The following is a 14482-nucleotide window of genomic DNA, read 5'->3' as shown; positions in this document are numbered from 1 at the left end:
TTTATAGAAAACAAGCGTTTGAATCTAGGTATTATTGGAAGATACCACAATACCTTAGCCGGGAGCCCTTTAGCATCCCGAGCCTCTTTACGCTTGTAACGCGATAACCCACACTTAGTACACTCTTCTAAGTTCTCATTTTCATTCCGATACAATACACAATCATTCGGACACGCATGAATCTTCTGGTACTTTAAGCCGAAAGGACACATGAGCTTTTTGGCATAATATGTCGACTTTAAAAGTTCATTTCCATCAGAAAGCATCTCACCTAACGCTTCTAATGACATAGTGAAACGAGTGTCATTCCAATTGAACTTTGACTTAATGTTGAAAATTGTCAACACAACTGTTAGTTTGGTGAACTTTGTACATCCAGCGTACAAAGGCTTTTGAGAAGCCTCTGTCAACAAGTCAAAAACACAAAAACGTTTTCTTAACTCATCCTCGACTCCCTCCATCATCTCATCAACACGATCTACATCCTCATCGACATTCTCTTCATCTGTTTCATACCTATCAACACGATCTAGTACATCCACTTTATTGACATCCTCAACAACACTTTTTTCTTTGTAAACTCCCTCCTCACCATGCCAAACCCAAACATGATATTGAGGCCTAAACCCATATCGAAGTATATGCTCCCTAAAGATATCAACATTATCTACCTTTGATACATTGCCACACTTGACACATTGGGCAATAAAAACCAACTCCCCTCATCCTAACTTGATATTCAACAGCAATACTACAAAATTCTAATACGCCATCAATAAATTCTGACGATTCAATGCTTCCATACTCCAAGAACGATCTTTTGTCATCCTAAGTGTGATTAATTAATTCAAAACAAAATTAATACACACACATATATATATACATTTAACCCTAATTAACCCGGCCAAATTTACCCTATTTAACCATATTTAACGTTTATATTATTTAAAAGTATTCAAATTATGTATATTTTAATTAATTAACAAACTACATATATAAGTAAATTATTGTGATTATTCATATATAAGTGAACTACATACATAATTAAACTACATACATACATAAGTAAACTACATACAGAATTAATTAACAAACTAACATACATATTAAGTAAACAAAATACACATGTATCAAAATAATTAACAAACTAATTATAACATCAACTTGAAAAAAAAATGTAAAACTTAAAAATTAAACAACTTAAAGAAATTAAATTAAGAACTTGAAGAACTTAAATAATTAACAAACTAATTATAACATCAAATATATAAACACATAAAAATATCAAACAAAATCAAAATGAAAATTATACCTTGAATTTTCGTGGGGATTTACAATTGGGTTGTGTAAACTGTAATCAATACATTGAAAAACAAAATCAAAATTAGTATAAAAAAACTAAGCCCTAAAACACAATGAAACTTGAACAACTTAAAATAAGCTTTAAAAAATTATACCTTAGAGAAGAACAAGCCCTAATTTTGTGGGTTGAACAAGAACAAAAACTTGATTTTCGTGGGTTTGAGAACTTGAAGAAAACAACAATGGGAGAATTTTCGTGGGATAAACAAATTTTTTCGTGGATTGAACAACAAAAACGAACAACAGTTTCGTGGATTGAAGAAGACAACAAAAACGAAGAACGAAGAAGATGAATAAAACAACAGTGTCGTGTGGATTGAACAAGAAGAAGAAGCAGTTTCGTGGGATGAACAACAACAATTTCGTAGGTTTTACGAGGACTTTTGATGAATAAAACTGTATACAGCTTATTGAACAAGAAGAAGCAGTATATGAGAGGAGCGTTTTTTTTAAAAAAATATAATTTACATTATATGTTGCAGTTCTCCAAAAACCGCAATATATAGTGTAAGTTCCATTTTTTTAAAAAAAATTACATTATATGCTGCGGTTTTTGGGGAACCGCAGCATATAACCTAATTTTTTTTTCCCCTCATTTTTTCATCCTATATTATGCTACATAATTAAAAAACTGCAACATATGTCACGCAGCAAATAAGATTTTTTCCACTAGTGTATATTCCATCTTTTTCTTTCGCAAACATCATTGGTGGTCATTCTTTTTCATCAAATCACCCATGGTTTTTATCCTTATTGTATATCAAACTATTTATGACTACTTTTCTTCTTATTCAATTTAAGTTTTATCATTAAATTAAAAAAAAAAAATTAGTATGATTAGATTAGAATTTTTTAAAGTACTTTTTTCGTTATCAAACCTAGTATAATTTGAATCTATAATTTATTGTTGTGAGGGCGTTTTTATTCAAATTGAGTTATAGTAGATTTTTTTTATAACGAAATATGTGTTTTTGCAAACAAGAGTATGTGTTTTCATATATACTAAGGTAGACGTTGTAAATAGTTTAAGGAGACATTTTAAATAGTTGAAATAGACATTTAAAATAGTTGTAGGGTGTTTTTGCATATAAAAGTTGATTGTTTTGCATTCTAAAGTAAGTCTTTTAAGTAGTTTTAGAAGCCAATTTGATAGTTATACTAGGTGTTTATGTATATCGAAATAGATTTTTTACAAACCATAGTAGGTATTTTTGCATATTGAATTAGATGTATTTTCATACAAAAGTAGGCATTTTACATAATTGAAGTAGGTACTTGAAATGGTATAATATGTGTTTTGCATATAGAAGTTGATGTTTCTACCACTGAAGTAAGTGTTTTTACATATTAAATTAAACATTTTAAATAGTTTAAGCTGACATTTAAACTAGTTACTGTAGACATTTAAAATAAACAACTAATTATAATAACATTAGAACTAGTTTAAGTACATGTTTTTGCATATTGTAGTACGCATTTGAACAAGTTACAGAGCCCATTTGAAATAGTTATAGTTGGTATTTTTGCGTAGTATTATTTTCTTAAATAGACATTTTAAATAGTTACATTTTAAATTAGTTATAGTAGGTATTTTGAAACAGTTGAAGTACTTTTTCTTAATGGTTGTAGTGGGTGTTTTTGTATACAAAGTAAGTGTTTCTACATATCATAATATGTATTTTTACATATTGAAGTATGTTTTTTATATGAAAGTAGACATTTTAAATAATTAAATTAGGCATTTAAAATGGTTATATTAGGTATTTTGCATATATAATTAGATATTTTTGCATACTGAAGTAGGCATATTTAGTTATTTACAAAGACATTTTTGATAGTTAAAGTAGATATTATAGTAGGCACTTGAACTAGTTATGGTGGATATTTGAAAATATGCTAACAAAGTCATTTACCTAATACTTATTTTGGCTTTTTAACCAACCAAAAAGCCAAAAGATTACAATAAATTAAAAGTCAACTCAAAAAATATTTACCAAAAAAACCTCTTAATTTATGAGAGAAAAATAAATTATGTTCCTAAAGTTTAGTGGAATTTTATAGGTAAATTCATATTCAAAAAACGTAATGTAGTTAATTATGTGAGATGAACTAAAATTCTGTGTAGCAAAATTAAAAGGATGTAATACGATCATTTCAAGGTTATATGTTAATGTTTCATTTTCCAAAAGGATGGTATATAATTACTCCCATCGTCTCATTTAACTTGCACCAAATACTTATTTAGGATGATCCCACATTATACTCTTTCCTCTTTTAGTAATGGTCGTGACATGTAATTCAAAATAATTTCATCAACAAAATTCTCTACAAATAAAGTACAAATCAAATGAGACAGAGGAAGTAATCGCGTAATCGTGAATAACGAAGGCAATATTCAAAATTGGCACCAACATTTAGCATAGACAATTAAAACATAATATACATACATTTTACATAAACACAAACAAGATAAGAGTGGTATGTACACCCGAATAACATCATATGTGAATGTGAATGAATGTTAAGGTCTCAATTCTGCAACTGTGTTATTCTAAGCAAATATCAAACATTTCGATTTCGTCACTCTTTTAGTTTGTACACAAAACATTCTTTTACGCAAAACGATCTCCATCAAAACCCGAAAACTATAACGAGAGTTAACACCACATGTGTTTTACAAGACAATGAAGCTCGGAAAACTGCTGCTCGTATCTGTGGGGAATGACATTTAAGATTACCATTCAGCACCAACCTGCCAAAACAATTACAAATAGTGTCAAATATCTGCATTAAGGTCTTTCAGCCAACGGGCCAAGGGCAGAGTAAAAATCGGCAATAAGATTTGAAACCTTGTTATCTTATATTTTTGGGAAAATTACTTTTAAAAATCCTCTTTGGGTGATTTAATTCTAAAATCTCAACTTTTGATTAATATTTAAAAATCCGAACTCTAGAATTTTTATATTTTAAAAAATTGGACTCCTTGGTAACCAGTTGAAGGGGTTAAACATAACACGTGGCAGTATCCAAAAATGTATTTACGGCTTGTTTGGTACATGACGTTAAAAATCGTAGTAATAATGGCATTTTAGTGTAATTTGAACCTAAGATGTGAAAGTTTCTGTTCATGCTTATCCAACAACAATAATTTCTTTTCCTTCGCAAAATACATTCTCACCCATTTACGACTCAAAGGAGTAGTATACTGGTATAGATAGTAATGAAAATTTGCGAAGAAAAGAACATGTTTGAGGATGAAGTCCATTCCCGTGAAATGAAATGCTACTTTTCACGAAAATTAACACCAAAACTTTTTTTTTTATCACTACTAATATTCATGACTTGTTACAAAATAAACATTGGTATTTTTTTCCCATGCAAAATGAACCCCCGAAAAATATTTACCTCAAAAACAATTTCGAATATGTCAAACAAACAAAGCGAAGGAGAAAGAGATGAAAGCTAGTTTTTTCGAACTCGATAGAGACATTCTCACTTCCATATTGCCGTTAATTCCTATATCCCCGGAAAGGATCAAAGAAATCATGCAACAAAAAATCAAATTTAAGGTTACTCACAAATGACAAGCAAAGGCGGAATAAACAACGAAGTAGGAATTAATTGCTTTCTTCTTCTTCCTTGATCTCTTCCCCAGTCTTCCATATTATGTCTTTCAGCCCAGTAGAAAGGTTCTTGTAGAACTGCCAATTTGATATTAAGATTCGCACCATTATTATACAGAAGAAAGAAAAAGAACAAAATGCGGACATGGTCTCATGGATAATAGCAATATGCAAGTGGTTATAGCACTACGGACTCAAATGAACTTGTGCTGTATAAACGCTTTCTACTACTTCGTACAATTTGCTGCCATTTTGTTTAAAAAGAACAAGAAAATGGATCCAGGGAAGATGAAGATTCCAAAAGTTTTTAAATGCGTTAACGTAAAGGACATACAAACCTTGTGAAACTCCAGTGTGTCACCACGAGACTTGCGAAGTTCAACCATGTATAGAGAAGGAGCCACTTCAAGAATCTACGACACAGGTAATTGAGTCATAACGCAAAAATGCGGTAACGGAACGATGATGCGATAACGACAGTAATGTGGTTACTGTTAAGCCTAACATCGGTCAAAAGCATGAGATATCCCTTGATACAGTCAAAAACGCTGTTTTATTTACATCTTTCCAACGTGGAAATAGCAATTCGTTTTTTTGAAAACGTTTACAATGAGGCTGATGCAATGCTGCCTTGTTTTTTCACTATGATTTGAGTGCAAAAATACAAAGGAAACCAGAAGTTTTATAACTTTGAAAATGCGACATTTCTGCGGTCCCAAAGAAAACTTTATGTGGAATTTTTAGAAAACACAACCCTTGATTTAAGTATTGGAAAAAATTCAAGCAGCATTAGAACAACACTATTTTAGAGAAACTAATATTTTCATTGGGGGGCTTAAGATCGTGTATTCCAACTAAAAAAAGGATTTTTCGGAGTGATACCTCTGTTGCAATAGCCAGCTGACCCTTGCGTCCACTTTTTTCTCCTTGAAGCTTCATCTGAAAATCAAAATGTCGTAATTGTTTTTCACAAGCAACTTAGATTCAACTTACTACAGGAAATATAGAAAAAAAATCTACAATTCATAGATATGTGATAGACATAACAAATATTAGCACAGTAGAAACATTCAGGAACTTACAAACAATATCTGAAGTAGTGTTAAAGATCTAAAACATAATGAAAATCTATGTTACTTAGACTCGGGTACTGATATCGGTTACTGGTAAGTATCCGAGTGTTGGATATGTCTAAATATTCAAATTTACACCTAAAATGAAGTGTCTAAGTGCCATTGTCCGAGTATCAAGGATCAGACACAGATACGTGAAGCAAAATGAAGAGTCCGAGTAACATAGATGAAAATGAAATACAAGTAAATTGTACCTTGTAATTATTTTTCTTTACACCAAAACCCAAAGGCACAGCAGCCTCTTCGATCTTTGATATAATCTCGCCAGCAGAGCTTTTAGACGTAAATCTCGTCTCACGTTTCACAAGCCCCTAAACATAAGATTTCTCCTACGTCAAAGACCGGCAAAGAAACATTTCAAGCAGTTCTACTCATTTCGAGAACGTTCATAAAAACACATGAATGCTAAGAGGGGCAAAACATGCTGAAATCAAGTTTCCACCACGAGGTAGAAAACAACAGAAAAGAACTTACCATCTGCTTTTCGAATAGTGTGCCTAGGTTCAGGCCCTGAGATGTGGAGATAAGCTCAAACGCATTCATAGCGGCAGGAGATTTATGAGCCACGGCCTTTTCTTCCCGCCTTTCGACAACTAGGTTTCCAGAGAGCTAGACAATGCAAACAGACCACAGGTATAGACCCATATGGCCATATATGAGATGCGATCCATAAGCCACCGAGATCAAAGGGAACGTAAAGAAAACTAGATAATTACCATTGACTCGTCAAAAATAGCGTCAATATCATCAACAGAAATATCAGGCTCCTCAAAAATGGGTGGTTTGTAACCTTTCTTAAACCACTCATTTTCAATCACTTCGGCAATTGTAATACGCTGTTTGAGACCATCAAGCACCAAACAATCATCAGAAAATCTGTGGTTGAAGCAAGTTAAAAGAACACCAAAATCGTATAATTGGACAAAAGAGATGAAATCGAAATGAATTATACTCAAACGAACCGTTGACGGATTAGGATCTAAAATTCGGTGGATCAACTTTTTAGCGCTAGAAGAAAACCATGGTGGACAGGCAAAATCAGCCTTGTATATCTGTAAACACAACAAACAGAAACATAAGCTGAAAGAACGCCGAATAAGTGAAATTGTTTGAAATCACACTGTTTTTCCAATTGTTCCTTAAACAACCAAGAAGTACCGAGTCAACTAAAATAGCACTTCTGGGAAACGACACTACCGGAATGTTAATAATGACACTACTGAGGTCCTTTTTCACCACCAGAAAAACAAGGCCACATCGCAATGCATCGTTCGCGTTGTAAAGGTTTTCAAAAACAAGAACCGATATTTCCACGTTGGTTTTGATCGATAGTTAGGCGTTGTGATAACCGCATAACTCTTACCGTATCACCATTCTGTTATCGTGATCGCGATCGTAACCGCATTTTTAGACTATGACCACTACAAAATTAAAACGAACAAACTTACATTATATCACGCGACGCACCAATCACATATATAAAAACCAAAGTTCAATTACACAATATATCCTAAACATTTTAGTGGACTAGTTGCAAAAGTTTAACCCACAATAGAGAGACATTTTCATATAATGAAAATTGAACAAAAGCTTTTGGCTAGGAAAAAAGAATATGAGCCACTTCATTAAAAATAAAGGGTGGCCCTCTTCACCTTTCACCTCGGTCGCTCACAACACGAATGAAAATAGTAAGGATTTAAAGGGTTTTTTATCCATACTTCTCTATTTCACTCAGCTAATCTCCAAGATACTACACTAATTATTACAACTTTTGTGATGGTCAGAAAATAACCGAAACAGAATTTCGCAATCTTACAACCATCATAGTTATGGTCTACTCTTAAGAGTCAAGTGTTGATACGACATGATACCTCACAATCCCTTAACATGGCCCAAAATCAATTTTTTGGCATTATGATTGTGTGTCAACACTCTGAAGTCTGAACACCGACTATGAGTAACACTGGTTATATGTACCAATTCAATGAATGAGGCTTTAGTTGGAAAATACCTCAATGACATCAAGTCACCAATTTCCTTAACCTCAAACACTTGCAAGTAGCATGTATCATCCCCCATAAATGGCCCTATGACTTTGCACCTAGCTTTGTCACTTCAACCCCTTTTGTGAGAAGATTATCTTGTTAGGAAGATAATTTTGCCAATTACTCTGAGAGAGTTGTCACAAGCCCTTAGATATTCTATATGCTTGAATGTGTGTCGATTTTAAGTCCCATTACCTTTTTATCAAAGATCAATCGAGCCTTTCCTTGGGAATATACAATGGCTACTTGCATAACATATCACTTTGCACTCAAAACATCCTCATCCCATGTTTTGTGCCCCCTTCTTTGGCACTTTCCAACATCATTCTTTTTTCTAACCACGTTGCGACACATTTTTAAACTCTATTCTATTGCTCTAAATCATCATTGAACCGATCATCCAACTTGGATTTTGGAGCTCCACATGCTAGTCAAATATCGAATTTCATTAGAAAAATAGACAGCAATAACTGCCATCAATAGGATATCTAAAAGCATGAAGTGATAAATGTTTAATTATCAAGTCCTGATCATGTTTGTGTTTCACCATAAAATATATGCCTAACTATGTGTCACATTATCACTCATTTTTTAAAAAACAATAATTGGAAGTAAAAGCTTGAGCCTTGGGAGAATGGTAACGACACTTATTTCCACCCAGTGTCACATGGTTCGTGGTTCGCATTGATTCCTTGTACGAATTTGGATTTGCGATTCGTTAATTGACTGATTTATTGTTCATTCGATTGAGTTGTTTGATTCGATTTTTAGGTTCGTGATTTTTTTTGGTTCGTTAGTTTTTTATAAATCAGATTAATACTCAAAAAATAAAGTCATAAGTAAAATTCAAAAAATAGAAAGAAAATACTATAACAATAAATTTAATTTAATATTTTGATCTTAATATTAAATCCTTTGTTTAAATCCCCATAAACCGAATAACCTTAAAAAATTAAGAGCCTACTCTTATTTTAAAACCCTAAAACAAGCACGTACATATGCTTCTTCTAGAAAACTAGAACATCTCATCCTCTTCATTCAACTTTAACAGCGGATTTTACTGAGGTAAGTTTCTATCTCCTTCTCTTCCTTTTCTTTTTCTCCCCTTCTTTTCTCTTTGTTTTAATCTTTTGTCTTCTACTTTCGGATCCGCTATTTCACCAATTTGAGTCGTAATTCATGAAGATTGGGGCTGCAAATGAACCCCGTTGGGGACGATTGAATCCAATCGTGATTCGTGGGTAAAGTGGGCGAATCATGTGACATTGTTCCCACCCCAAAAGTGGCACTAGTAGGTTTGATCCTACAGCTTCAAGATTGTGAGATTCAAGCATTACCCCTACAACTACAAGTACTACTAGGTCACATAGACACTAGATTGGAACATATTCCAGGGAACAATAATCACTATAGCAGATCTTTCGCCCAAGAAGACCAGCCTTTGGCTTTCAAAACTAGTATACTCCTTCCATCCCATTTAATTTGCACCACTTTCAAAGGGGTGCAAATATTAATTTGTAGTTGGTATATCAAATAAGGTCATGAAATAAATGGATGGGATTAAAAGAATGACTGAGTTTTGGATGACCTTAAAAGAGAATAGTGAGGAACATTACCAAAAGAGGAAAGAGCGCAAAGTAAATGGGACAACTCAAAATAGAAATTAGGAGCAAATTCAAGTGACAGAAAGAGTACTTTTGAGACATAAACTTAAACAAATTTCTATTGAATCTTAATCTTGTAAAACTAGGATGCTCGAAAGCAAATGTTACATCTAAAAGTTCATGGTCTACCACCAACAGTGCTCGAAAATACTAAAGTACAGCCCACATTTGAATTTGTTGGCCCAAATCAAGTTTAATAGTATTTCTTTTATGATTACACCCTAAGGTATATCAAACAATTTACTTCCAATAAATCAATGGGCTTGTTTTTAGATATGGGACATACTCAAGCATGTATACTTTTGTCGGCGATTGCAGCATGAGGCTAAACAATAGAAAACAACGGAAGCAAAAGCAACAGCAAAAAAGATGTTTGATGCAACTTGCCATTTTGACAGCTAAATGGAATACAGCTTAGAATCATAATCTTTGAAATCTTACCTTTTTATACAATGACATGAGATTAGAATCTTCAAAAGGCAAATATCCCGCCATAAGCACAAAGAGAATTACTCCGCATGACCACAAATCAGCCTTAGCTCCATCATAGCCTTTATTGTTGATAACCTAAAAAAAAAAGATTTAAATAACATAATTTTCAAAAAGGATTGCAGATTGAGAAGTAGTAACTAAATTGTAACTAAGAGGAAGAATCATATACCTCTGGAGCTACATAATTTGGTGTACCACATGTTGTGTGAAGTAACCCATCTTCCTGGAAAAAAAAAACGCATTCAAAGAGTCGCACAAATCCTCTTATGAAAAAGCATCTAGCACCTAGCACGGGACCAATGTTACTTAAAAACGAAAATCATTTCGATACAAGAAACGATAATTTTAGAGTTTCGAAAAAAGTAGGAGACGTAGCTTTAATTTTATGTCACAACAAAATAACAAAACATGTAAATACTGGTAAGAATAGAAAATGACTAACAATAAAAAATTATAAAAAAAAAAAAAAAGCAATGAAAAGAAGGGCTTTGGTATTTTATATGGTTTCGGGATCGACTTTCGACAACATCAAACATTTGGTAATTATACTTACGAAAACATTAAATCTAGAGTTTCGGAAATGAAGGTTCTGAAACGAAATTCGGTGGGAATTTTTCGATTTTTGGTAACTCTGCAAGGGACACTTCATGTAGTTCATAATGAAACCAGTAAAGACTACACACTTACCCGCACTTGCTGAGCTAAAGCACTCAAACCAAAATCTGAAACTTTAAGAACTCCCTTTGCATCCAGCAGCAGATTTTCTGGCTGTTCACAAAAGCGTTTAAATATCAGAAAACTTGATCACTATTACCCTAAAATGCCCGAATAGTAGAATGACACCTATTGATCTAACCTTCAAATCTCGGTGGAAGACGCCTCGGCTATGGCAATAATCAACAGCATTAATCAGCTGTTGAAAATACTTTCTTGCTTCATCCTCCTTCAATCGCCCCTTGCTTGCCTAACTCAATTCGATAAATTTTATCAATAGAACTTAAATATGCACCAATCATGGGGAAAACATAACTTAAGGCACAAAAATCTTACAATTTTATCGAAAAGTTCCCCACCAGTGACAAATTCCAAAACAATGTATATCTTTGTCTTGCTAGCCATCACCTACAAATACCACTAGAGCATAAATTGATCACGAAAAGAAAAAAAAATTGTCATTAGTATCCATAAATGTGAAATATATATGGATCAGTTGTGCAATTATGAGTTATGGTAGATAAGCGAAAGATTGAAAACCCAAAGACAACCGTATGCAAAAAGATCAAGGGAATAGACGTAGAAATCAGTGGAAAAGTATATTTGCTTCCAACCTCAAACAAGCGGATGACATTTGGGTGGCGAATTAATTTCATGGTTGAGATCTCACGTTTAATCTGCAAAGAACGACAAGTAATTGGTTATTATTGATATACATGATAAAGGGACTTAGATAGGAGCTAAAAAAATATGCAATCACCAAACTTTGGCTTAGAGCAACATAAACCCATCTCACATCATGAATTACAACATTTAAACAGCACACTATGAATGCAAACTAAAAGATAAAATTCGTTTGCTTGCCAAAATGATGGATAAGACTACAAAAGGAAAAAGGCAAAGGATAAAAAGAATTGCAACAAACGACCCATCGGCGGAGCAAAAATTGACAAGTTCTTTGAGGGCATTGTTCAATCTAAAAAATGATGTATTTTTCTAACAACTTTGTATCTGTAGACACTTAACATATACTATGTAATTTAATATCAAGATCCTAATTTTTTAGGCCCTGTGCGATCAAACATGTTAACATGATGAACATGCTCCGAATCTGCCCTGAAACAACCTAGAACTTGCTCTTACTCCACCTCAACAATCAACAATACAATCGATATTTGAGATTTATGTTTTGCTTTTACTCCCTGTGCAATCTAAGCACCATTGTTCTAACTCTAACCAAAAGCAAATGCAAACCCATTCCATCAGTCTCACAAACCCAAAAAGACTCCTCAATTTTACACTATTCAAGCACTAAAAACTTGCTCTTCAACACAATAAATAAACTCCTAACAAGAAATAGTGAATTCGTGAACAATACTAAACCCTTAACATTAAAAATCAGCATACTACACAGTAATAAACAGATGATCATAATGATGGTAATGATGATGATGAGAGCAATAAATTCAAGCAACCCACAATTGGTGAAATGGTCAAACACAAGATTCTACCAAACACACACACAAACAGTAAACAAAGAAACCCAACAGAAAATAACCCAAAAAATCAAACACCCAATCTGAGAATATTGATGAAACATCAACTCAACAAATTACCCAACAACAAAGTCAACTCAAAAGATTAAAACCCATAAGCAAAAGATCAAAACCCATAAGAATTTATTCAAAAACAATATACCTGACCAATCATTTTATGCTTAAGAACCTTCTCCTTGTCAAGAATCTTGATTGCAACATGTTCATTAGTTTCAATATTTCTGGCAAACTTAACCTTTGCAAAAGTACCTTCTCCTAATGTTCTTCCAAGTTCATACCTCCCCACTCTTGTCCTTCCACCGCCACCCCCTCCACTGCTTCCTGATCCCTTAGTTGCCATATCTTTCTTTCTCTCTGGTAAAATTCCAATTATTTCTTATTTTATAAAAAAAAAATTTGGGGGGTTAAAAAAATCAAAATAAAAACCTCTTCTTTTTACAAGGCTGCCAAATCTGACTCTTTGCAACCCTCATCTTTCCCAGAAATTTCAGCCCAGAATTGATAAGATTCACAATCTTTAGAAATTACTAGAAATTATTGTTATGATCTTAGACATAAAGAAGACATAATATGGAAATAATTGGTACCCATGTGAGAAAATTTATGTAAATGTTGATTATTATGGTGATAATTTGTAGGAGTAAAATTAAGAAAGAGGATTAAGTGTCGGTGAAATTGATCAATTAAACCCAAAATTTACTCAACCTTTGATGATTCTTTTGGGAAATTAAAGAAGCGAGATTGAAGGATATAGAAACAAATTATGATCGATTTCCGGGGTTGAAAACCAAATTCTCTTTCTACCCTCGGCCTCTATGAAGAAAGAATATTTTTTAGCATAATTTTGATGCATAATTTAATTATTATAAATTATAAATAATTATTAATGTTTATACAGTAGTTAAATCAAAGTTTTATTTGTTCTAGAAGTGTTGTAGAATGTAGATTATACAATAAACTTATTTTCCAATTAAATACATTAATTTACAACTCATTTACAGTAATAAATGGTATGAACAGTGATGAAAAGTTAGTATAGTTTTGATAGAAATATTTTTTGATAAATTTAATTATTATGTCATGTTTTCTTTATAAAATCCATTCTAAATTATTATTATTTAAACATGTGATATTAAGTGGTAATAAAAATTTATAAACAAAAAATATTTTTATAATCGAACTTTTATTAACATGGAAATGACATGATACATATTATAAAATTTACATTACGAATCATTCTCATTACCACTAATTAGTATCGTTAACCAAATTGAAATATTATAAAAATTATTATTTTAAAATTATAAGTAATCATTTTAAGACTAAAAATATTTATTTTAAAATTATAAGTAATCACCTCAATAATCACTTTAAGATTGAAAGTGATTATTTTGAGACTATAGTATTTATGGTTCGTTACTTTAAGACTGTCACTGATCACATTAAAATTATTCTAAATAATCTCACTTATTGTGCATCTGCTCTGAGTGATCCATACTATCAATTATTTTTAAATAATTCAACTTATGTTTTTTTTTGCTGATAGTATCATTTGTCACATTTTAATCGGCTATTGTAGGTACCTATTAGTCTGATAGTCCGATAATCTACTTGTCACATTTGTCACATTTTTAAATAATCCATCTTTATTCGTTGATCTACCCCTACTCCTCTTTGGTGATAGTCTGATAAGTATCTATAATAATCGGTTAAAATGTAACAGATGTAGTCAGCAAAAAAAATACAAAATTTTAATTATTTAAAATTAATCAATAATATAGAATATAGATTATTCACAGCAAATAGACACTATGTGACATTATAGGTTATAATTTTTCCATATTTTTTTAATGATACAAGTAAAAATATTTAAAGTCACTATGTAAAGAAATT

The 14482-nt window shown here is 32.2% G+C and overlaps 1 protein-coding gene across 1 annotated transcript; it reads right to left on the bottom strand.

Annotated features, from left to right (window-relative positions):
• Positions 1–3756: 3756 nt before the first annotated feature.
• LOC130823672 (CBL-interacting serine/threonine-protein kinase 23-like) lies at positions 3757–13472 on the bottom strand. Its single transcript, XM_057688400.1, has 15 exons — positions 12732–13472; positions 11648–11710; positions 11370–11441; positions 11176–11283; positions 11007–11087; positions 10489–10542; positions 10269–10394; positions 7081–7170; positions 6835–6954; positions 6593–6727; positions 6313–6429; positions 5868–5924; positions 5324–5398; positions 4941–5063; positions 3757–4114 (listed from the first exon to the last, which is right to left on the bottom strand). The coding sequence occupies exons 1-14, from the start codon at positions 12927–12929 to the stop codon at positions 4980–4982; spliced, it is 1380 nt and encodes a 459-aa protein (XP_057544383.1). The 5' UTR covers positions 12930–13472; the 3' UTR covers positions 3757–4114; positions 4941–4979.
• Positions 13473–14482: the final 1010 nt, after the last annotated feature.

This window comes from Amaranthus tricolor, chromosome 9, assembly GCF_026212465.1.
Source record: "Amaranthus tricolor cultivar Red isolate AtriRed21 chromosome 9, ASM2621246v1, whole genome shotgun sequence".
NCBI classification, from domain to species: domain Eukaryota; kingdom Viridiplantae; phylum Streptophyta; class Magnoliopsida; order Caryophyllales; family Amaranthaceae; genus Amaranthus; species Amaranthus tricolor.
The sequence above is the reverse complement of the archived record's forward strand: the minus strand, read 5'-3'. Positions and strand labels throughout refer to the sequence as shown.

Bases quoted from the DNA above. Each gene is read 5' to 3' on its own strand.
- LOC130823672 (XM_057688400.1), bottom strand. From the start codon at position 12,929: ATGGCAACTAAGGGATCAGGAAGCAGTGGAGGGGGTGGCGGTGGAAGG. The intron at 11,711-12,731 runs GTATATTGTTTT...CGTTCTTTGCAG, and splicing joins AGCATAAAATGATTGGTCAG to ATTAAACGTGAGATCTCAAC. The intron at 10,395-10,488 runs GTATATGATTCT...TTTTTTTTTTAG, and splicing joins CAAATTATGTAGCTCCAGAG to GTTATCAACAATAAAGGCTA.